Raw genomic sequence first — 26,383 nt, forward strand, 5'->3', positions numbered from 1 at the left:
AACATTCTTATCAATGGAGAAAAGATTGAAGTTGTCAAAGACTTCATTCTTCTTGGATCAACTATCAACACTCATGGAAGCAGCAGTCAAGAGATCAGATGACATATTGCATTAGGCAAATCTGCTGCACAAGATTGCAAGTGCCATGGGCTTCCAAAAGAACCAATAGATCCATTTTGGAAGAAGTGCAGCCCGGGTGCTCCTTGGAGGCTAAGATGGCCAAACTTCGTCTCTCATTCTTCAGACATATTGTCATGAGGTACCAGTCATTGGAGAAGGATATCATGTTTGGTAAGGTGGAGGTTCAGAGAAAAAAAGGAAAACCCCCAATGAGATGGATTCCAGGTGGCGGCATCAATGGACTCAAGCATGGCAACAGTAGTTAGGTTGGCCCAGGATCAGGTAGTGTTTCTGTCTGCTGTGCATAGGGTCGCTATGGGTCGGTGCCGATTCAATGGCACCTAGCAGCAACAACAACAATTGTTAAACTAGAAAAGTAAAATGTATTTGTCAAACAGAAATTTTAAATAATTCTTATTTTTAGAATGACAAAAGAACAATTTGGCACAAAACATGATTTCCATATCAGCAATAAGTCATGATCTTTTTTTAAAATGTTTTATTGTGAGTTATGTGATAGTTTACATGGGAGAACATTAGCTTTACATTCATCCTATCTTATATCATATATCGTTTCATTGCCATGGTTACAATCCCCTCCATGCATCATCAACCAACCAAAGGGTATATCTTGCAAGTCTGCTCTGCCACACCCCTAGAGAGGGGAACTCCTCTTCCTCTCTGGGTCTAGAGTGCCCAGCTGCTTCTTATCTCCATGTCATTGTCTCTGCCTCCATCCCTGCAGTCACTGCTTCTCTGGGTAGGGTCTTGCACTCCGCTGTTCTCCTTTGATGTTTCCAGGGACCTCTGCTCCTGGACTGCAAAATCAATCACTCCCCTCCTTTTGCTACAAAATATCCACCTTTACATTTCCAACCCTCACAGTCAGTCTTGAGAACAATTATTCACCATTGTACCACAGGGGACCTATCCCCATCTCCTTTCATGACCCCCGCCCAGACAGATTGGGTACTGCTCAGTGGAGATTCTATCTTCCTCTGTATCCTCTGGATCTAGGCTCCCTCTTGAAAACCTGTAAGCCAGTCACTTCTTGCCTTTGTAGCCCTCCCCATTTTGGATAGCCATTGTCCAAGTTGCCCATCCCTGGCTACTCTGCGTATGGAGGGGTGGGAATGATCCGCACTGTAAAGATTTGTTCCCTTTTTTGAGCTACTGCATCCATAGGTTAGGTCAAATTCATCAAATTGTGTCAGATTACTCTTTTTTTTTCTCCTTTTCCTCTTCTTTCTTCTTCTAGTTGAGCTCTGAACATCCAGTCAATGAAGCCAGGTCAAGTGGGTATTATCTGCAAGTGTGAGTGTTCTTATGCATATGTCCTCTCGTCTTATCAGCTGGATACTTCACTCTCCACTCTAGTCCTCTGTGGCTATGCCACTGACTCTGGGCCCAAGAGTCCCCAGGTCTTGCCACACTGCTGGCCAACCAGGTCTCCACCCGGGTTCACAAGAGTCTATTGAACATCGTAGGGCTTAGCTCTCCACTTCATTGCTGTTTTTCCCTCACTTCCCCTTATTGGTGACGAATGCGGTCACCAAGCAGAACATGTATTCCCATTGAGTCTTAGTCTTGGAAGGGGGTTTGCCCTGAGGGGACCGGACCACTTGCCTTGATGTCTCCTGGGCGAGCAACTTTCTTGTTCTTGTAGTAATCAGTTGGACTGCCTATATAGTTTTGTATTCTTCCTATAGGTCTGTCTTACAAGAAGTACCTTCTGTAAGTGATGATTTTTAAAATACTTTTTTCTGCAAACTTTTTGACACACCTTCATATTATCTATTTAATGTGTGCAAAATCCATTAAGAATAACAAATACTATAATTAGGAAGTAGCTTAATGATAGCTATCTGTGACTTGAAATTTTACTGAGAAATTTGCAATTTATAAAATAAACCACAAATAAATAAGAGAACTTCTTGTTTATGCATGGATAGTCCTAATATTTTTAAAATATCAGTTTCTCTTAAAATTTAAATAGATTTTGTATAATTCCACTTGAAAATCCAAATAGCATATATTTCCTTTAGCTTGATAAAATTATTATAAATTTCAACTGAAGAATTACCAGATAAAATCATCAAAGTATTTTGTGATCAAAGTGGAATGAAAGGGTTGGCCCTAGTGGCAAAATATTAAAATACACTGTAAGCAGTTATTAAAATGACATGATGGTATCCCCAAATAGTCATGTATTTTAACAGAGAAAATATGAGAACAAGAAGCCCAAAATATTGCACTGTATTTCTTAGAAGGATTTAATAAGGAGTTGTTGTTTTTGTTAAGTGTTGTCTATTCAATATAGAATTTTCAAGGAGCAACTGGTAGGTTTTCACAAGGCAATAGGAAAGGTTAAAATTATGTGGTATAACTGAATAGCAATTTTTATTTTTTAAAAGTGGTAGATTGTTTGAGTTGGTTCTGATTTAGTGACGTGATACAGGATTTCAGAGGTTGTAAATCTTTGTGGGAGCAGAAAACCTCATCTTTCTTATACAGACCATGCTGGTAGATTCAAACTATTGACCTTGGGGTCAGAAGCACAGCTTGTGATCCACTACATGATCACATATCTTCAGTACATTGGTAGAGCAATGGAATTATGTCTCCCAATATCTACATTCTTGTATCTCTGGGCTAGGACACACCACAAAATTTTGGTTATATGGCCATAGATAACTGATAACACAGACAGCTTATACTACATACCCAAATTTATTCCAGATAGATGAAGAGTTTCACATAAAATTAAAAGAAAAGAAAATCAATAGAAAATAGAAGTCAATATTAGCAGTGTACTACCCTCAGATGTTTGCATGGGAAGTTTTTCTTGCTATTCAGGACCCAGATAAAATGTTCCATCTACATAGAGTTTCCTAAACCACCAGATGCAAGTAGTATATTCTTCTCTTCCAGTTTATATTACTTTACTCTATTTGTATCACAAGGAGCTCTGGTAGTGTAGTGGCTGTGAACTGCAAGGTCAGTGGTTCAAAACTACTAGCTGTTCTGTGGGAGAAAGATGAGGCTGTCTGCTCCTGTAAATATTTTATAGCCTTGGAAACCCTGCACAGGGTCACTATGAGTCGGAACCAACTCCACGGCACATCACACCACACACACACCATTTGTATTTTTTTTTTAAGTTTTTATTGTGAGGTTTACATGGGAGGACATCAGCTTTACACTCATCCTATTGTATTTCGTTTCATTGCAATGATTATAATCCCCTCCATGCATTGTTATATAACCCCAAAGGGTATACCACACAGGCCTGCCCCCCCCCCCCCACCAGCCACCAGTACACAGCCCTTCTCCTTCCCTGAGTCCAGTGTCCCCAGCCACTCCATCTGTCCACGTCATCTTCTCTGTCTCCATCCCTGGCGTTATTGCCTCTCAGGGTAGAGTCACACTCTCCATTCTTCTCACTTGATGGTCCCAGGGACCTCTACTCCTGGGCTGCATAATCAATCACTCTCCTCCTTTTGTCAAAAAACATCTACATCCACATTTCCTACCCTCACAGTCAGTCCTGGTGAAAAGTATTCACCATTGTACCACAAGAGTCTTATCTCCAGCCCGGTCCTAACAGATTGGAAATCATTCTCACTGAATGAATTTATTGTATTCATTTTTTTCTTCTTTTAGCTTATTGTTTGGTTTCTCTATGCATAGAATGCAAGGTCTATGACAGCAAGAGCCTTCTAAATACTTTTTGTTGTACTATCCTGACATGTTGGCAAAGAATATTCAGAGATTTCCATGGACTGTCAAATGAACAAACAAACATATTTTGGAAGAAGTGCAGTCAGAATGCACCTTTGAAGCAAGGATGGCAAGACTTTCTCTAATATTTTTTGAACATGCTCTCAGGAGGGACCAGTCTCTGGAAAAGGAGATCATGCTTGGCAAAGTAGAAGGTCAGAGAAAAAGAGGAAAACCCTGACTCTCAACAAAATGGATTGATACAGTGACTGCAACAAGGGGCTCAAACATGACAAAAGTTAGGATGGTGCAGGACCATACATACCATGTTTTGTTATGCATTGGGTCATTATGAGTTAGAACTGGCTCACTGGCACCTAAAATTAACAACTTCCTAACACATTTTTGTTGTTGTTAGGTGGCAAATTGCTTCCGACTCACAGCGAACCCATGCACAACAGAATGAAACACTGCCCAGTCCTGCACCATCCTCACAATTGTTGATGAGTGTTATGCCATTACTCTTGAATCTGTCATTCCTAGTATAGTAATTCGTATTATTTTCAGATTCAAAATGACCAAAACCAGTTCATTTCAGATCACCAATGCCTAGGATATGAATTTTTATGAGTCCAAATTCATTTTTGGTATCTTCCAATTTCCCTAGATTTATACTTTGTACATTCCACGTTTCTACTATTAATGGATGTTTGTGCTGTTTCTCCTCATTTTGAGTTGTGCCCCATCAGTAAATAAAGGGCCCAAAAGCTATACTCCTTTGTGTTTTCATGGTTGACTCTACTTTGAGGAGGTAGCTCTTGCTAAATAATATTTTGAGTACCTTCCAACCTGTGGGGCTCATCTTTCAGCAGTATATCTGACAATATTCAGTTGCTATTTGTAATGTTCTCATCTTCCAGCACTCTATCTGACAATGTTCCACTGCTATTCATAAGGGTTTCAGTGGCTAACCATTCAGAAGTAGTCTGCCTCTCCTTCTTCCTAGTCTGTCTAATTTTGGAAGCTACGCTGAAATCTGTCTCCCATGGGTGACCCTGCTGACATTTCAATTACTGGGGGTAAAGCTTCCAGCATCACTAAAACATGCAAGCCACCATAGTATGACAAACTGACAAAAGAGAGGTGGTGACACATTATAAGCATTCAATAAAGTATTTGTTGAATTAATTAATCGCAGATATTTTGGTACTGTGTTGAATGTCTAGGCTTCACAAAAGGATTAACTTGAAGTTTGATTAGTATTAGTGTTAGTTGCTGCCAAGTCACTTCCAAGTTATTGCAACACCACGTGCTACAGAGTAGAGCTTCTCAGTAGGGTTTTCTTGGCTATGCTCTTAATAAAAGCAGATAACTAGCCTTTTCTTTCACCATTCAGTTGGGTGGATTCAAACCACTAACCTTAAGGTTAGCAGTCAGGTACAAAATGTTTGCATCACTTCTGAATGACTACTTAGAATTAAATATATCTCAAAGTGCAACAACAATAGTAACAACAATAAAACTCAAAATGGAGAGAGAAAAGAGTGGGGAAAGAAGTAACATAAAATATGGCAAGAAATACTGGTGCTTCTTTCAAATCCATATGTAAAACTTAAGTTAGGTAAAGGAAATTTATATTAAAGGACACTGTGGCACTACAGGATAATGCGCTGGACCGGAAGGTCAGTTTGAATCACAAGGTCAGCAGTTCAAACCCAACAGCCACTCCTCAGGAACCCTGTACAGGGTCGCTATGGTCAGAACCAACTTGGTGGCACTTAACAACAACAACAACAACAACAACATAGATAACTTCAAAGCTCAAGGCAAGATGTCATAGTTTGATAATCCAACATCTTAGAATGTAGCAACATTGAGGTAACATTTAGAGGAAAATTGTATAGTTTGATGTTAGGTTGTACATTCTGATGCCACTGTAAGTTTTCAGTGATGTTTGAAAAGCAACATCATTGATAGCAAAGATTTTATATATTTTGACCCAATCTTCCTATTCTAGGAAAATTATCTAAAAAAAATAATTCAATTGATGAAAAAGCCAAATGTGTAGAGATACTTATGCAAAGAGATTCAAAAGTTTATGGAAAAAATTCTGTTATCCTCTAATACAATTTTTCCATGAACTTTTGAAGTCCCTCGTATCAAAGGTAAAGCTTGAAAAATTTGCATGTTCAAGTTTATTGTTGTTAATGCTGTTGAGTCAGTTTTGACTCATAGCAGCCCTACATAGAGTTTCCAAGGAGCAACTGGTGGGTTTCAACCTCCCACTTCGTGGTTAGCAATTTAGTGCTTATTCTTTGGTACCACTCCAGGACTCCATTGCATTGTCCAAATAGAGAGGACCAATCACTGTGGCTGAGACAATAATGGGTAGAATATAATTTCCCTAGTTTTCTAGTGCCACAATAACAGAAATACCACAAGTTGTTGTTGTTATTGTTGTTAGAGTTATTACCAACTCATAGTGACCCTATGCACAACAGAACAAAACACTGCCCAGTTCTGTGCCAACCTCACAATCATTGCTACATTTGAGCCCATTGCCGCTGCCACTATGCCAATCCATCTCGCTGGGGGTCTTCCTCTTTTTCTCTGACCATCCATTTACCAAACATGATATCCTTCGCCAGGGACTGGTCCCTCCGGACAATATGTCCAAAGTATGAGAAATAAAGTCTGGCCATCCTGGCTTCAAGGAAGCATTCTGGCTGTACTTCTTCTAACACTGATTGGTTTGTTCTTTTGGCAACCATGAATAGTAAAAGCCAAGAACAGCTTTTACTATTCTTCTCCAACACCATAGCTCAAATGCATCAATTCTTCTACTGTCTTCCCTATTTATTGTCCAACTTTTGCATGCATATGAGGTCATTGTAAATATCATGGTTAGTGTCAAGAGCACCTTAGTCCTCAAACAGACATCATTGCTCTTGAATACTTTAAAGAGGTCTTGTGCAACAGATTTGCACAATATGCAATACATCATATGATTTCTTGATTGCTGCTTCCATGAGTGTTAATGGTAAATCTGAGCAAAATGAAGTCTTTGACAACTTCAATCTTTTCTTCATTTTGATGTTATTTAATGGTCCAGTGGTGAGGATTTTTGTTTTCTTTATATTGAGGTGCAACCCATACTGAAGGCTGTGGTCTTTGATCTTCATCAGTAAGTATCTTAAGCACTCTTCACTTTAAGCAAACAAGGTTGTATTATCTGCATATCGCAGATTGTTAATGAGTCTTCCTACAATCCTGATGCCATGTTTTTCTTCATATAACCCAGCTTCTCTAATTATTTACTCAGCATACAGACTGATTAAGTATGGTGAAAGAATACAGTCCAGGTGCACACCTTTGCTAATTTTAAACCATTCGGTGTTTCCTTGTTCTATTTGAACAATTGCCTCTTGGTCTATGTATAGGTTCCCCACGAGCACAATTAAGTGTTCTGGAATACTCATTCTCTTCAATGCTGTCCATAGTTGGTCATGATCCACACAATCAAATGCTTTTGCATAGTTGATAAAGCACAGTAAACATTTTCTTGAATTTTCTGCTTTCAGCCAAGAGCCATCTGATGTTAACAATGATATCCCTCATTCCACATTTTTTTGTGAATCCAACTTGAACCTCTGGAAGTTCTCTGTCAACATATGGTTGTAGCCGTTTTTAAATTATCTTTAGCAACATCTTGTTTGCATGGGATATTAATGATGTTGTCTGGTGATTTCCATATTCTCTTTGAAATGGGTACAATTATGTATCTCTTTCAGTCAGTTGGCCAGGTAGTTCTCTTCCAAATTTCTTGGCATAGATGAGTGAATGCCTCCAGTGCTACATCAGTGTATTGAAAGATTTCAATTTGTATTCCATCAATTTCAGGAGCCTTGGTCTTTGTCAATGTATTCAGTGTACCTTGGACTTTTTCCCTCACTATCACTGGCTTTTGATCATATGCTACCTTTTCAAATGGTTGAACAGCAACCATCTCTTTTTGGTACAGTGACTCTGTATATTCCTTCTATCTTCATTTGATGCTTTCTGCATCATTCAATATTCTGCCCATTTGTTGTTCTTATTAAGTGCCTTCAAGTTGGTTCTGACCCATAGCAACCCTGTATAGGGGTTTGGAGGAGCAGCTGGTGAGCTTGAATCACCATCCTTAAGTTCAAACCTTCAATATTGGAAGTAGAGGCTTGAATATTTTTTCAGTTCCCTGAGCTTGAGGAATGCTTAGCATGCTTTTTCCTTTTGGTTTTCTAACTCCAGTTTTTCTTGAGATGCTTTTTGAAAATTTCTATTCAGCTCTTTACCTCATTTCTTCAAATTGCTTTTGCAACTCTATGCTGGTGAGCAAGTTTCATAGTCTCTTCTGACATCCATTTTGGTCTTTTCCTTCTTTCTTGTTTTCTCAAAGACTTTTTGCTTTCTTCCTGTATGATGTTCTTGATGTCCTCACACAATCTTTCTGGTTTTCGACCTTTAGTGTCTAATGCATCAAATTTGTCCTTAATCATTGAGATAATCTCTAAATTCAAGTAGGATATGTTCAAAGTCTTATTTTGGTTCTTGTGGATTTATTTTGATGTTCTTCAGCTTCAGCCTGAACTTGCATATGAGTAATTGAGGGTCTGTTCTATAGTCTGCCCTTGGCCTTGTTTTGGCTGATGATATGGAGCCTTTCCACAGATGTAGTCAATATGATTTCTGTGCATTCCCATCTGGTGAGGTCCATGTGTACAGTCATCTTTTATGTTGTTTCAAAAAGGTATTTGCAATGAACAAGTCATTGATTGGTCTTGCAAATTCTATCATGTGATCTCCAGCATCATTTCTATCACCAAGGCCATATTTTCCAACTACTGCTCCTTCCTTTTTGTTTCCAACTTTTGTGTTCTAATTACCAGTAATTATCAATACATCTTGATTGCATGCTTGATCAATGTCAGACTGAAGAAGTTGGTAGAATTCTTCAATTTCATCATCACTGGCTTAATGGTGGTACATATACTTAAATAATAGTGGTATTAACTGATCTACCTTGTTATTAAGTGCTGTCGAGTTGGTTCCCACCCAAAGAGACCCTGTGTAGGGTTTCCAAGGAGCAGCTGGTGAGCTTGAACTGCCAACCTTGTGGTTCAAACCAACTTTGCAGTCCAGTGCTTTTACCCACAGCACCACAACCCACAGTTCCACACCAGGACTTTGGTCTTCTTTTAGATGTATGGATATTATCCTGTCACAGATAGCATTGTACTTCAAAACAGATCTAGAAATGTTCTTTTTGATGATGAATGTGAGGCCATTCCTCCTGTATTAGTCATTTCTGGTAATAGTAAATCATGTGGTTTTCAGATACAGTATGGCCAATACCAGTCCATTTCACCTCACTAATACCTAGGATATCGGTGTTTATGTGTTCCATTTCATTTTCTACAATTTCCAATTTTCCTACATTCATACTTCCTACATTCCATGTTCCGATTTTTAATGGATGTTTACAGATGGAATTAACAGAGTTTAGACACTCCTTTGGACTTCTAGCCTCCACAACTATGAGAAAAAAGAAATTTGTATTCTTTTAAACTACCTACTTGTGGTAACTATATCTGAGTCTAACCTTAATCTGAGGTTAGGAGTCCAAAGACTGAGGTTAAAACTCCATCAGGAATCAAAGTGATCTATGTTTCAGGATGGCAGTCTATTATTCCTATATGTCTTCACTGTACCCTGAGAAAATTACTTGGTAAATAATTTTAGAGAACAATGAATTTTGCTTGCTAGGGATTTGCTTACTATTTTGGAAGCTGGGTCCAAAACAGTTGTCAGAACAGTTATTTATTTCACTCAAAATAAAGTTTAGAATTATGTATGTCAGGAGGCCCTGCTTTCGCACAAGGAGGGCCTCATGATTGTTTGGAGCCCTGATGGACCAATTTAATTTTTGCCTGTAACTTAAAAAAAAAAAAAATAAAACTTAAAAAATGTATGTAATCTACCAATCAGATATGTTGTTGTTGTTGTTAAGTGCCTTTGAGTCGGAGCCGACCCATAGCGACCCTGTACAGGGTTTCCGAGGGTGTAAATCCTTACGGGAGTAGAAAGCCTCATCTTTCTCCCGCAGAGCGGCTGGTAGTTTCGAACCACTGACCTTAAGGTTCGCAGCCCGATTCGTAACCACACCTAAATGTCAACTAAACACATAATTTTGACTGAAGTTCCTTGTATTTTCTTATAAAAATTTCCTCAGCTGTTTCCTTCTTGGATCGCTTAGTTCAGAATCTTTCTGCACCTTGTGAGTTCCAATTTGTAAATTTCCTTGTTGCTTAATAAAAACCCTTTGGTGTGGCACTGTGGGTTAATGCGTCACACTGCAAAGTCGTTTGGTGGTTCAAGCTCACCAGCTTCTCCTTGGAAACCTTATTTAGGGTTTCTGTGGATCAGAATCGACTCGACGGCACTTAACAACAACAACTTTTAATTTCAGCTAGACTTCTATTATACTCTACAACACCACTAAATATTAAAGTGATAAGGCAGTATGCCCATGCTGGGTAAAAAGAATTTTAAACTTAATGTATATAAAGATTAGCGCTTACTATGTGCCAGGTGTTTCATATATCTGACCTTAATAAATTCTCATACTGACCGCGATAGGGTTTTGCTCCATAATTACAGAAGAAACGGAGGAAACAAAAAATTCACTACTTTCCTTTTAATAATTGTTAGGCACTAAACCTTTTTGTTGCAGCACCAACCCAACTTTATTTTTATGTTCTATCCAATTAAGTACCTTTTTGCGTCAAAATGCTTGTTGTTACCATCAGACCAGTCATGATGAATTCAAGTAAATTGACGGTGCCACGCAAAACGGTAAATAACTTCATAAAGCTTACGGGATCTCGGGTTTTTTCTATGTTTTGGAATTTTCTTAAATATTACAAGAATAAAACTGAAAGGAATCCTGGTGTGACGCTGTGTGATAAGTACTGGACTGCTAGCCGCGAGGTCGATGGTTCAAATCCACCATTGTTGTTGTTAAGTGCCGTTGAGTCGGTTCCGACCCATAGTGACCCTGTATAGGGTTGCTGAGGAGTAGCTGGTGAGCTTGAACCACCGACCTTTACTCCTCGGAAATCCTATACAAAGTCGGTATAAGTTGGAACTGAGTCGACGCTACTCAACAACAACAACTACAAAAATGAAAGTCCAGTTAAATATATACGGCGGATAGCCTCTATATTGCTCAGCTCCACGGGGAAGCACAGGTCTCCAATGGCTACTCCAGAAACTGGGCGATGCGCAGGCGCGGATCTCCACCCCATTGAGTTGGGATCGTAAAAAAGAAAAGCCGTCACGTTGCTTTACGGCATTAGCTCCGCCCCTCCAGGTGCGGGAAGTCTGAAGTCTGCAAACATGGCCGCCACCTACTGCCTGGGCCGAGCTATGGCTGCTCTGGTAGGGCTGTTGCTGTTGCTGTTTGGCAGTTTGACTGCTGGTCGGATCGAGGTAGGAGCCAGGTTCCTCTAAGCGGCAGGGCCTTGGGAGGGCGGCTGTGTTGTGGCTGTGAGTGCCCCTGCTGATATCGGATCCACAGCAGCCTGTGGAAGACTTTGTAGTCAGCCTTCAAACAGGCTGCACTGGTATGCTGTTCTGTGCGAACTGTCTCTTGCAGGTGAAAACGGCTGAGGGGAGTGCAGTATTTACTTTCCTACTACTAACTGTAAATCCCCTTTGATCGGAGCCAGATAGGGGTAGTATTTTTTCTTTGACTCTGGCCTCTCACTCCCTATTTGAAAAATTGGTCACAGAACGTTTTGGACTACTGTAAAGCTTTAACTATTGCTTCTACACCGACTTTATTTTTTTCAGTTCATTTTTACAAAATAAATCTTTAGCATCAGATTCAGTCCTGCATATCTAGCTGGCTAAGGTATCTGGGTGCACTCCTGGTGTAATGCTGTAGGATAAGCACAGGGTTGCTAACCACAAGGTCTGTGGTTGAAACCCACCAGCTGCTCCTCTGAAACTCTATGTAGTGTCGCTATGAATCAGGAACCGACTCCACGTAGTTAACAACAACAAGGGATCTGGATAGTCAAAAGACACTCGAAAATCTGTCCAATTTTGTCTTCTACCTACTCCTTATCCCCTTTTAAAAAAAACAAATAAAAAAAGTTAGCGTTCTTTTTCTCCTGCATATCCAAACCCAATATCATTGCTCCTAAGCTGGAAATTTGGGAATTGTAATAAACAACTCTGGTGTGGCCCTGTTGGATCCGCACTGTACTGCAAATCACAAGGTCAGCAGTTCAAATCTACCAGCAGCTCCTTGGAAATCCTATACAGGGGCACTATGAGTCGGAACTGACTCGACGGTACTTAACAACAACTCTCTCTACCCCATAGTCTAATCAGAACATAAAACTTAGTTCTGAACTCCTAAAATTGCTTTCACCGCTCCATTTCCATTGGCTTAACTTAAGCCATGAACCTGATAATTTCTTGCTTGTTAAGTGTGGTTCCTACTCATAGCCACCCTGTATAAAGTTTCTGAGGAGAGACTTGCGGGTTTGAACCATCGACCTATGGGTTGGACACTTGTTGTGGCACTGTAGGATAAGCAATGAGCTGCTAACTTCAAGGTCAGCAGTTCAAACCCTGTACAGGGTCGCTGTGAGTCAGAACTGACTGGACAGCACTTAACAGCAACCACCTTGGAGGTAGTAGTAATCCAGTGCTCATTTTACAGTGAAATCGTTTTATCTCATTTCCTCCCAAGCTTCCAAACTCCCTCACTTTGATGCTTCATTGACCTTCTTAAAATGTAAACGTGATTAGGTTATTTTCCATTGAATTATTTCAGTGCAGCAGAATTAGTCCCTGCTTGCCTTTCCAGTCTTCCATATTCGACAGCACTCCTGGGGGTGGGATGGAATGGGGTGAAGGTGGGGCAGAACTTTGAGCTTAGACCAGTCGACTCCACACTTTTTGGACACCCCCCCCAACAGTTAAGAAATATAATGACCATTCAAATTCTCTCTCTACTCATGGATTATTATTATTATTATACCTAGTGGACTCCTTGTGTGATGCTGTAGATCAGCACTACACTGCGAACCACAAGGTTGGCATTTCAGACCCACCAGCTGCTGTTCAGAAACCCTCTACAGGATGGCTATGAGTCTAAGTCGATGGTACTTGGCAACAGCAACATTATACTTATTTATAAAGCATTTAAAAAATAAAATAGATATGACTAGGTTTTCTACTAATCCCTTATCCTAGTTGATTATCTAGCATATGTCATTTTGGAGACCATTACTCTTGTAATTAAACAATTGCTGTGCCGGTCTACATTACCATTTTGTATATATCTTATTTCCTGTGTTTATTTACTAATATGTAGTAAAAGCTTGACCACCGTAGATCTTTTTCTAATCCCTCCTTTTTGCTTTTTCTGTTGTAGTTTGTATAGTTACCTAGTATGTTGTTGTTGCCTGATAGGTTTCCTAAGCTGATAGGTTTCCTACAGGCGCAAATTGCCAGGTCTTTTTTCAGTTTCTCAAAACCTTTCAACTGCCTGTTGCCATCAGGGACCATGTTTTCTCTATACAAAATTATCTAACCCCCTTTCTTCATCCTTTGAATCTTAATGCTACTTTTTAGGGGAAACCTTCCTTGATTCTTCCAGACCAGATCAGATCCTTCATTAGTACTCTTTCATTATACTGTGACTCTTTCTTTCATAAAATTTATAATTTGCAATATCTGCTAATGTTTGTTTCTCCAATTGGACATTTGAAGGCAAGTACTAGGACAGTTTTAGCTCATCAGTCTCATTCTCTGTGCTCAGGGCCTTGATGGGATGCACCCAATTAAAGAGATGAATGAGTGAATGTTACATTGAAGTGTATTGTGTTTACATGGCTTGCTTTCTTAACAAACTCTTGAGTTCTTGAAGGAAAGTGTCATACTTTTCAATAACTTAAAAAAAAAAAAATCACCATACTTTACATGGTTTCTGGCCCATAGTAATTGTTAATTTACTATTCTTAGAATGAATGAGTTACTGCAGTGATTATTGTCTAAGGAGGCCCTGGTAGGGACACATGGTTTATGCATTTGGCTGCTAATTGGAAGGCTGGTAATTCAAGTCCACTCAGAGGTGTACTGGAAGAAAGACCAGGCAATTTACTCTGAGAAATCAGCCAATAAGATAACAACCCTATAAAGCGCAGTTCTGCTCTGGCAAACATTGGGTCGCTGTTTGTTAGAATTGATTCAGTGACAATTGGTTTGACTTTTAAAAAAAAAAATATAATGTCTAACAAAACCACTTTTCACAAAATCTTACTGATGTAAGAATTTTGGAGCTAGCAGGAACATTAGATATTAATTGGGGTAATTCTCATTTTCTACATGTAGAAAGTCATGTCTGAAGAGCCACATATTTTACATGCATTTCACAGCTAGAACCTGAACTGAAATTTGCAAATTACTGCTCTATTTACTGTGGTCCATTTTTCTTAAGCATTTAAGTAGCTGTTGGGAGTCAGGATGTAGTCCATACTATAGACTAAACACTGGATGGCTAACCCCAAGACTGGTGTTTCACACCCAACTACTCTGCAGAAACCCCATACAGGGTCACTGATTTCACTCTTAACACCAACCATGACAAGTAACCTTTCAGAGGGTTGGATTTCATTTACATGTGTATGGGGATCCTTGGTGGCACAGTAGTTAAGTGCTTGGCTGTTAACCAAAAAGTCCTCTGTTTGAAACCAGAAGGATGTAACTATGAGTTGGAATTGACATGGTGGGTTTGGTTTTAGTTTGATGTGTGTCAGAAACACACACACATTTCATTAACAATTTATTTCATTCTTCACCAAAATTTCTTGATAGCTTACTTTTTCAGATGTCTCTGGGAGGTGCACATAGCTTATGTTCAAAGCTACCCAGTGGCATTATGGAAGAAAGGCCTCAAAATCTGCTTCCATTAAGATTACAGCTAAGAAAACCTTATGAAACAGTTCTACTTTTTAACATCTGGGGTCACTCTGAGTCCGACTTGATGGCAACAAGTTTTCCATTTGTTATGCTGTTACCTTGTTTCAGTCATTATTCTTAAATTCTGTGACTCAGGTAATATTGTTATTGTTTTACAAATGAGGAAATTTAGGCACAGAGAGATCAAGTACTTTAATATCTAAATAATTTGCTAATAATAGAGTCCAGCTTTGATCCCAGCTAATCTGATTATCTGACTCATAGGGACCCTATAGGACAAAGTCAAATTACCCCATAGGATTTCCAAGGCTGTAATCTGTACTGAAACAGACTACTCTGTCTTTCCCCGTTAGAGTGACTGGTGAGTAGGAGCTGCTGATCTTTTAGTTAGTGGCTGAGAGCTTAACCACTGTTCTGATAGGACATGGAATCAATCAACTGGGTTTCAGTCTGATGACTCTAGTAATTTATTTTGTTTGGAAGCAGATCTGGAGTCAGTATGGTTTATATCCACTATTATTTTAATACTTAATTAGAATAATATTTCATTAGGTGTCGGGAAGGCATTGGATGCTGAGGTTTTTCATATCTTAAAATGGCAATTTATAATTCAGAATTACTTCAGCAGATTAGTGACTTGGTACATGGAAGTATGCTAGAGAATTTGCTCAATTAAATATAGTGATGTGTTCAAATAAAGTAAATGAAAGTACCCAGTACATCAGGAGGGCTGAACATTGAATGAAATTTTAACAGGAAGAATATTAATTGTTATTACAGAATCAATAAATCATTCATGATTAGAACACTGGAAAATTAGAAGCGTCTGAGGAAAGCCTGTCTGTATTTAACAAAACAGTGTTGATAAACAACCAACCCAAAATAAAACTCTGTATCTTTATGATGCTTCAGCACATTTATCTGATCATTTGTGTTTCCTTTTGTGACCATTATTAAAGAATGAGGTAAATAATTTCAGATTTTAGAAAGCCAGTAGAAATGATTATTAAATTATTAATCATTTAAAAAGAGTATATGGATAGAAAAACTGCCCTTAGGCTACTACTGGTGGTAGTGGTGGTTGAATGGTATAAAGTTGGTTCTGATACATAGTGACCCTCTATAGGGTTTCCAAGACTGTAAATCTGTATGGGAGCCGAAAGCCTTATCTTTCTTCTGTGGAGTGACTGATGGATTTGAACTGTTGACCTTGCAGTTAGCAGCCCAACTTGTAACTCACTATGCCACCAGGGCTCCTTTTAAGGATATTACTTAAAGTGAAATATTAGACTTTGATATAAACATTTTATCTGGTAGTGTCATTACAGAGTGATTAATAAAGGAATTATTAAAGTACAACCTAGAAAGAACTTTTGTAATTTATAACTTTATGGTATAGCCTTTATATTATATTTTCTTACCTTATGTGGAACCCCTAATATATATGGTTTCAGTTTTTCAGATGACAGTTTTTCTTGCTTTGTCCACTACCAGTAAGGGTATTATAACCATGTATTCATTAAAAAATGTTTATTCAAAACTTACTCTGTGCCGACGGGTAAGGATCACATGGAACCTCGGCTGCTTAAGACAGAGCCATTGCCATGCTGCAATGAGTCTCAATGACTGGTAAGACTGAGGAATTCGCACTGACCGCCTAAGACAGGCAGCGTCCCTTAAACAATCAATAAATAAGGAGGATTCAGATGCAGACAGTGCAGACCCGGTCAGGAGGCCAAGCCCCTGTGGGCCCAAGCGTTGTTGACCGTCCAAACCATAGGCTCTGAGGATCAGACTTTAGCTACCTAGTAGACATAGCAAACTGTCCCTCATCTGATTATTCAGTAATGCTTGTTAGTAATCTCATACATGAGCCCTGGATATCCACAGACAAATGTAAAAACCTTCCCTAAAAGCCGAGACTGTAAGTTCCAAAAAGGCAAGTCTCCCCCAACAACAACAACAAAAAAAGCTAAAGAGGATAGAGAGAAACACTGTTAACTGATGATATATGGAGGGGATAATAATCAATGTAATGAAACAAGCTATATGAATGGTTGAATGTGAAGCTGATGATGTGCCCTGTAAACTTTCACTCAATCCAAAATAAAAACATTTAATTAAAAAAAACAAAAACAAAAACTTTGTGCCAAATTGGAGTCCTGGTATGGCACTGTAGGGTAAGCATTGGACTGCTAACCATGAGGTCAGTGGTTCAAACCAAGTAATTGCTCCTTGGAAACCCTATGGCCGTGGTGGTAGTGTGCCTTGGAGTCAGTTCCAACTCATAGTGAGCTTGCAGAGTGTTTTCGAAGCTGTAAATCTTTATGGGAGCAGAAAGCCTCATCTTTCTCCTATAGAATGGCTAGTGGTTTTGAACTGCAGACCTTGAGTTTAGGAGTCGGACTCGTAATTAGTACACTACCTGAACTCCTTTAGTTGCTGTAAGTCAGAATCAACTCAGACGCATTTAACAACAACAACAACATCAGCAATGTGCCTAGTTTATTTGGGATAAATCCGAGAATGAAACAGATATGAGTATACATTCTACTGGGCAAAGACAAACAAAAATATAAGTGATAAATAAGAATGGTTTCTAAGGTGATAAACACAAATGGAAAAGATTAGTCATGGTTGGGAAAATGGTGTGGTGTAGTTTTAAATAACACCTCTGTTAAATCTATTAAACAAATTCAATGTTCTTTATTGAGAAGATATTTATTTTCTTTGTAGATAATCAGGGTATGGCAAATACTAAGATGTAAGCTATACAATACAGCTTTGATTTGTATAGAGCTTAATTTTTCAAAGTAGAAGCTCTTGCACACACATCTAATATAATCCTCTCAAAATAGCACTGTGATGTGTTGACTTTTTTTTCATTTTGCATATTAAGAAAGTGAGTCTCAAAGAAGTTAAGTGTCTTACCCATGGTTAACTCTGTTAGTTTAGGGTCCACGTCAAGAGAAACCCCACATCTCCAGATTTCCAGCTCAGTGCTTTTTATTCCTAGAGTAGCTTAAACTATGATCTATTATTATTATTATTTTGGTGACATACTGGGATATCTTTTGTTGGTGGTGGCGTTAAGTGGCATTGAGTCGGTTATGACTCATAACAACCCTGCATAGGGTTTCCGAGGAGCGGCTGGTGAGTTTGAACTTTTGACCTTGTGGTTCAGTCTGACCTCTGGGTCCAGTGCTTTAGACCACAGCACCACACCAGGGATATCTGTAAACTTACATAGTTATGAACTGTTACTATAACTGTAAAAGCTCCATATTTCTTAGGTTTTCTTTATCAGTCTTTATCCTGGGAAATTGTGAGGTTTTTTCTTCTAATCTTTTTACTGTTATTTGATAGGATCAAGCAGAGCAGTTCTTTAGAAGTGGCCATACAAACAACTGGGCTGTTTTGGTAAGTATATTCCATAATGGTATATATTGTTGTTTACATTAGATGTATGTCTGAGAAATTTAGTGTGAATCTGTTTCTTTTATTTTCATGTGTCTTTAATAAAAGTTCTAGCCAAAATTAGGAATGCTACTATTGAAAATGAGGTCTTGGTATTGTAGTGTAGGATAAGCACTGGACTGCTAACCACAAGGTTGGAGGTTTAAAACCTCCGGCTGCTCCTTGGAAACTATATACAGCATCACTATGAATCACAACAACTGTTTAAAGCAAGCATATTGTAAAATGTAGAATTAAAAATTTTTTTATGCTAGAAACTAGTAATTATATTTATTGATCATATAAATTTATAGAAACTATCTACTTAGGTAACTTTATTTTTAAATTTTTTAAATTGCTTTGTCTACTTATAGAAATAACATCATCGTTATAGGTTTAAAAGAAGATAGGTTCATTTTATGTTATGTAAGTTTCACCTCAATGGGGAAAATGAAAGAAAACAGAAAATGTCTAGTTGCCACATCCCAGAGTCAACACTTTGGTGAATATTTTTCTAGTCACTTCTCTCTATATAAGCATAAAGTTATGTAGCTATATGATTTTATGTAAGTGGTGTCTTATTATACCTGTTATTTTGTAACCCTTTAGCAGTAGCTTTTATTTTGTTTTAGTAGTATGTCCTGGTATATACTTTCCTTGTCAATAAATATGAAAACATGTAGTTGTTTAGAAGGCTGTATATTTACCTATTTTATTAATGTACCATAATCTCAAGTTCTTAGACATTTAGGTTTTAAATTTCATTATTTTTTTGAACAGGACTTTGTTGAACATCCTTATTTTTGAGACCATGGCTACTTTTCTTTAAAAAATAAATTCTTAGACGTCAGAATGTGAAGTCATGGAACATAATTTCCCTCTGAAAAGTCTGTACCTCTGTTTCTAAAATGCGGGCAACTGTATTGTTTAATTTTTATCTTTTTTTTAAGCTTCTACATAGCAGATTCAATTTTGTTTTAATTTGCATTGCATTGATTGTTAGTGATGTTTGCTTATTGTCCCATTTTACTTATTCTGTCATTTTTTTCCTCTCTTTCAAATGTAAAATATCATTATAATTTATCTGTATTTAGTATTCATAAACTTGTGTTTCTAATTTTTTAAATTAAATTACATATAATCAGTTTTATTTTCCCTATACTTGGAACACATCTGGGTAATACTTTCACTACTGTGGTTTCATATAATGACCTTTACGTGATTAGAAGCTACAATAATAGTGACTTAGTGAAAGCATGTATAAGTAGACTGAAAGAAAGTACAAGGAAGTAAGAGATAGCTTCAAAGACGCAAGAAAGGAAAAGGATGGTAATTTTTGTGATCAAAGGAAAGTATTGAATGAACACCGTCCCAAAGGCAGTAACTCATTTAGGAAAAGGAGGAAAACTGGGTTATATAATCTGTAAAGAATATAGTGAAAAAAAGGAGCTGGGGAAGGAGTTCATTTAAAAGTAAAGAAGAAACACATGTAAGACTATTAATTTCAGTAAAGTCAAAAGTGGATTATATGAATGTTGAGGTCTTATAAGATTATTGAGAAGAGTTCCATAAAAGCGTTTAATTACAGGTTGCTATAAGTAGTGGTTATGGTTGCTATACATAATTGTTTGGAAGTTAAATAGAAAAGTAGAACATAGGTTTATGGCTTGTTTTCTTGTTCTCTAAGAGAGAATACCTTCTAAGTGCTACCGCTTATAGGAGATCTTAAGGAACTCTGGTAGTGTAATGGTCACGGGTTGGACTTATAACCTGAAGATCAGCAGTTCAAAACTAACAGCTGTTCCGCGGGAGAAAGATGAGGCTTTCTGCTCCCATAAAGATTTACAGCTTCGGAAACCCTACACAGGGTTGGTATGAGTCAGAACTGACTCCATAGCATACAACCACCACCACCATAAGAGATATTATGAAGGAATTGAACAAAAACTGCTTGAGATAGGGAAATTTATTTTCAAGTATTACTAAAAAATGAAATGTACAAAGACCTGGAGTTTGAAAACCAAAAGGGAAGAACATGCTCAACGTTTTCAAGCTGAAAGAGCTGTAGAAAGAAATTCAAGCCTCGACTTGCAATACCGCACTTGACTGTGAACCGCAAGGTTAGCAGTTCAAACTCACCAACTGCTCCTCAGAAATTATGCGTGGTCGCTGTGAGTTGGAGTTGACTCGACAGCACTTAACAACAGCAACATGGACAAATATTCATCAAAAGAAGATGGAAAGAATAAACAGTCACTCTACCAAAAATAATCAGTTGATGTTCACATTTCAAGAGGTGCTATATGATCAAGAACTAATGGTATTGAAGGAGAAAGTCCAAATAGTACTGAAGGCATTGACAAAAAACAAGCCTCCAGGAATTTATGGAGTACAGATGGAAAATTTTCAACAACCTGATGAAGCACTGGAAGCACTCACTTGTCTTGGTCAAGAAATTTGGAAGCCAACTTCCTGGCCAACCAATTAGAAGAGATCCATTTTTGTGCCCATTCCAAAGAAAGATGCCACAATGGAATGTGGAAATTATTAAACAATATCATTATTGTCACAAGTAAAATTTTGCTGAAGATAATTCAAAAGCGTTTCCAGCAGTACATTGACAGGGAATTGCCAGAAATTCTAGCTGGATTTAGCATAGGGTGTAGAACGAGGGACACCATTACTGATGTCAGGTGGATCTTGGCTGAAAGCAGAGAGTACCAGAAAGATATTTATTTTTGCTTTATTAACTATGCAAAGTCATTTGACTGTGTGGATCATAATAAACTATGTCTAACATTGTGAAGAATGGGTACTCTGCAACACTTAATTGTACTCATAAGGAACCTGTACATAGACCAAGAGGCAGTAGTTGGAACAGAACAAGGATATAATGAATGATTTCAAATCAGTAAAGTTGTGTGCATCAAGGTTGTATCTTTTCATCACAATTACCCAATCTGTATGCTGAGCAAATAGTCTGAGAAACTTCATTATATGAAGAAGAATATGGCTTCAGGATTGGAGGAAAACATTAACAACCTGTGATATGCAGATGACACAGTCTTGCTTGCTAAAAGTGAAGAGGACTTGAAATACTTTCTGATGAAGAATAAAGACTAGTCTTTAGTATGGATTGTACCTCAATGTAAAGAAAATGAAAATCCAATCCTCACAACTGGACTAATAAATAACATCATGCATGATAGATGGAGAAAAGAAAAGAAGTTGTTGAATACTTCAGTTTACGTGGATTCGTAAGCGTTGCTCATGGAAATCAAATGACTTAATTGCATTATGCAAATCTGCTGCAAAAGACCTCTTTAAAGTGTTCAAGAGCAAAGATGTCACTTTGAGGACTATGATTCACTTGACCCAAGCCATGATATTTTCAGTATCCTCGTGTGCATGTGAAGTTGGAAAATGAATAAGGAAGACCTTAGAACAGATGCATTTGTATTATGTTATTGGTGAAGAATATTGAAAGTGCTATAGGTTGACAGAAGAACTAACTAATCTGTTAGTTGGAAGAACTACAACTAGAATTCTCCTTAAAAGCAAGATGGAGAGATTTTTGTCTTTCATACATTGGACATATTATCAGGAGGGACCAGTCCCTGGAGAAGGACAAAGTGAAGGGTCAGCTAAAAAGAAGACCCATAATGAGATGGTTTGACACAGTGATAGCAACAGTGGGCTCAAACCTAGTAGCAGTTGTGAGGATAGTGCAGGACTGGGTAGTGTTTGATTCTGTTGTGCATTGGGTTGTTACAAGTCGGAACTATATAGCACCTAACATCAACAACTACTGTAACTCAAAAGTGGAGAAAACTATCAGGAACCAGGTAGTTTCCAACTTGATGTATGTTACAAATTAGTCTCCTGTTGTTTTTGTGGCTAAGTGCTGTTGAGTTGGCTCTACAGAGACCCTGTGTAGGGTTTCCAAGAAATGACTGGTAGGTCTGAACAGCCTACTTGTGGTTAGCAGTTCAGTGCTTATCCCAAAACATCATACAAGGACTCTAAAATTACCCTCCTAGAAGGTTTATATTAATTTAAATCCTGATCAGCAATATATTTATATATTACCAAAGTATTCATTTCCCCACATCCTTGCCAATACTGTGATCATCAGACTTTTTGATATTATCAATCATATTTATGTTTTTTAAGACTGTGACTAAAGTTGAGCTCTTTAAGTCTTTCATTGCCCTTTTTGATATTTTTTTGTTAATGAAATACTCTTATTCTTTCTCTGTTTTTCAATATTAGAGAGTTCATTATTTTTCATATTGAGTTATAGTTAAGGAAAGTAACCCTGGTAATATTATTAGAGGAGTTCTGGTGATGCAGTGATTAAATTACTAGGCTGAAAACTGTAAGGTTGGCAGTTCAAACCCACCAGTCCATCTGCGGGAGAAAGATGTGGCAGTCTGTTTCAGTAAAGATTTACAGCCTTGGAACACCTGTGTGGTAGTTTTACTGTGTTCTTGGACTCCTGGTGTGGTGCTGTAGGATTGGCACTGGCCTGTGAACCACAAGGTTGGCAGTTCAAACCCACCAAACTATTCCTTGGAAATCCTATACAGGGTCACCATGTGTTGTAACCGACTCGACAGCACTTAACGACAACAACAGCATAGTGTTGCTATGAGTTAGTATCAATTTGACAACGCTGGCTTGGTATTTTTATTATTTTTTAAAGATTATTTTGGTTTTTTTTTATGATATTTTTTAGTTAGAGATTTTATATTTCAATTAATAGTTCAGACATAGAATGTTTTGTGATATTAATTGAAATCTCCACAATGTGTCAGCCCTTTCCCCATCTCCTCTCTGGGTTTCTCATTTCCATTTATCTTGTTTCCCTGTCCTTTCCTCTCTTTTTGTTTTTGGTTTTGTGGCAGAGATTCAAAGATTCTCCTTTTGGTCTCATATAGTTGATTGTTTTGAGGATCACATTCTTCACAAGTGGTGATGTTTGCTTTAAAGTTATCTCTATTATTTGTTGGAAGGTAGCTTCAGGGCATGTTGTCAGTGTTAATTTAAAAGGTGTTCCCAGGGTAATAGTCTCAGGGGTTCCTCTAGGATCTTTACTACCAATAAGTCTATTTTTGTTTTGTTTTGGTTTTTGCTTACAATTTTTTTTTTTTTTTAAACCCATTCCAACAAGAATGGTTATAGTAATCTGGGTTACTATAGAACCCAACTTCTCAGATTATGTGCTCAGCATATAGGTTGAATCAGTATGGTGAAAGAATACAACCCTGTCACACACCTTTCTTTTAAACCATTCAGTATTACCATGTTCTGTTTGAACAGCTGCCTCTTGGTCCATGTCCAGATTCCTCATCAGCACAATTAAGTGTTCCAGATTTCGGACATATTGTCAGGAGGGACCAGTTGCTGGAGAAGGATATCATGTTTGGTAAGGTGGAAGGTCAGAGAAAAAGAGGAAGACCCCCCAGCGAGATGGATTGGCAAAGTGGTAGCATCGGTGAGCTCAAGCATGGCAATGATAGTGAGGTTGGTCCAGGATCGGGCAGTGTTTCATTCTGCTGTGCATAGTGTTGCTATGAGTCGGTACTGACTCAATGGCACCTAACAACAACACAGTCTATTGTGGTCTTGGTCAGAGTAGTTGGTAGTGGTACACAGGTACCATCTAGTTCTTTTTCTAGCTTCAGGTCAAAGGAAGCTGCGGTTCATGTGGGCCATTAGTCCTTTTTAACTAATTGCTTTCTTAAGGTTTTGTTTTTGCTTCGCTCTCTTGTGCTCCAGGCAGAGAGACAAATAAAATAGTTGCTTCTTAGATGGCCACTCACAAGCTTTTAAGACCTCAGATGCTACTCACCAGACTAGGATGTAGAACATTATCTTTATATATTGCATTTTGCAAATTGACCTAGATGTGTCCTAAGGCTATCTGTGGTCCTTGGTCTTCAGATCCAGTGGTTCTTTTAAGTAGTTTCATACTGTGCTTCTTGTACGCGCTGCTGTATGTATGAGTGTGCATGTAGCATTTGCGAGTATGTATGTAGAAATATCCACCACCATATTTATATACCACAATTTACCTGTCAGTTTTTCATACTGTGATGGCTTGCTTTGATGCTGGTAATTTTGCCACTGGTATTTCAAATACCAGCAGAGTCACTTATGGTGGATAGGACTAAGATGACTAGGAAGGAAGACCTGGTGATCTGTTTCTGGAAAAAATTGCCATAGAAAACTGTATGAATAGCAGCAGAACATTGTCTGATATAGTTCTGGAAGATGATGCCCTCAGATTGGAAGACTATATATTACTGGGGAATAGCTGCCTTTTCAAAGTAGAGTTGACCTCAATGATGTAGATGGAGTAGAGTTTTTAGGATTTTCTAATGTGACATGACTCAAGATGAGAAGAAGCAACTGCAGGCATTCATACAATCGGAACATGAGATGAACAAAGTACAAATCTTAGAAAACTGGAAGTTGTGCAAAATGATATGGAATGCATAAAGATCTACATTGTAGGCATTAGACAGTTGAAAAGGACTGGTATTGCTCATTTTGAATTGAACAATCATATGACCTATGCGGCTATGAAAGATGAATCAGAGAGAAATGGCATCACATTCATCATAAAACAAAACAAAACAAAAAATATTTCAAAATCTATCCTGAAGTACAATGCTGTTGGTGTTAGGATAATATCCATACGACAAGTTGCTATCACTATTATTCAAATTTATGCCAAAGGTAGAGAAATTGATTTTTGCCAACTTCTGTAGTCTGACATTGGTGAAGCACATAGTCAAAATGCATTGATAGTTACTGGTGATTGGAATGTGAGAGTTGGAAGCAGAAAAGGACTGGTAGTAAGAAAATGTGTTCTTATTGATAGATGTGGCATGAAGGATTACATGATAGGATTTTGCAAGACCAACAACTTCTTCATTTCAATACTTGTCAGCAACATAAATGGCAACTATACATGTGGACCTCCCTGAATGAAATACATTAGATTCAAATTGACTACATCGGTGGAAAGAGATGATGGAGATGCTCATTATTTTTAATCAGAACAAGGCCAGTGTATGACTGTGGAATAGACTGTCAATTGCTCCTATATAATTTCAAGTTTAAGATGAAGAAAATTAAAACAAATCATTAAGAGCCAAAGAATAACCTTGAGTATTGTTGTTGTTGAGTGCCTTTGACTTAGTCTCAACTCATAGCAACCCTGTATAGCGGTTCCTGAGGAGTGGCTGGTAGGTTTGAATTGCCAGCTTTACTGTTCAAACTGAACCTGCTATCCAGTGTTTATTGTACAGTAGCACACCAGAACTCCATTCTTGAGTAGATCCCATTTGTATTTAGAAACCATCCCCAAGAATAGATTTGTCACATTGAACACTGATGACCAAAGACATGTGGGATGATATCAAGGACATCATATATGAAAAAATGCAAAAGGTCATTAAAAACCAACAACAACAACAAAAAAGGATGTTGTTGTTGTTAGGTGCCATCGTGTCGGCACTGACTCATAGCGACCCTATGCACAACAGAATGAAACACTGCCTGGTCCTGGGCCAACCTCACAATTGTTACATGCTTGAGCCCATTGATGCTGCCATTTTGGCAATCCCTCTTGCTGGGGGTTTTCCTCTTTTTCTCTGACCCTCTACCTTACCAAATATGATTTCCTTCTCCAGCGACTAGTCCCTGCTGACAATATGTCTGAAGTAGGAGAGATGAAGTTTGGATAGAAAGACCAAAATGAATGCCATAAGAAACTCTGAAACTTGCTCTTAAATATAGAGTAGATAAAGTGAACGGAAGAGGAGCTGAAAGCCAGAGCCCACTGACTGGGGATGGTTTCTTAGTAAGGCTCATACTCCTTGTCCTGAAGATGACAGCCCACAATCTTTACTTATTTTGCCATAGTGGAGTATGTCTGCACTACAGCCTGTATGCTGAGCAAATAATCCGAGAAGCTGGATTATATGAATCAAAATGTGGCATCAGGATAGGAGGAAGATTCATTAACAACCTGTGATATGCA

General features: G+C 38.2%; 1 protein-coding gene across 1 annotated transcript in view; it reads left to right on the forward strand.

Annotated features, from left to right (window-relative positions):
- Nucleotides 1–11,274: 11,274 nt before the first annotated feature.
- LOC102812687 (GPI-anchor transamidase-like) overlaps nucleotides 11,275–26,383 on the forward strand; it is a 175,117-nt gene continuing 160,008 nt past the window's right edge. Inside the window, exons 1-2 of the mRNA XM_006831085.1 lie at nucleotides 11,275–11,367; nucleotides 18,241–18,294. Of these exons, the coding sequence (XP_006831148.1) occupies nucleotides 11,275–11,367; nucleotides 18,241–18,294 (147 nt within the window). The remainder of the gene's footprint in view (nucleotides 11,368–18,240; nucleotides 18,295–26,383) is intronic.

This window comes from Chrysochloris asiatica, unplaced genomic scaffold, assembly GCF_000296735.1.
Source record: "Chrysochloris asiatica unplaced genomic scaffold, ChrAsi1.0 scaffold00002, whole genome shotgun sequence".
NCBI classification, from domain to species: Eukaryota; Metazoa; Chordata; class Mammalia; order Afrosoricida; family Chrysochloridae; genus Chrysochloris; species Chrysochloris asiatica.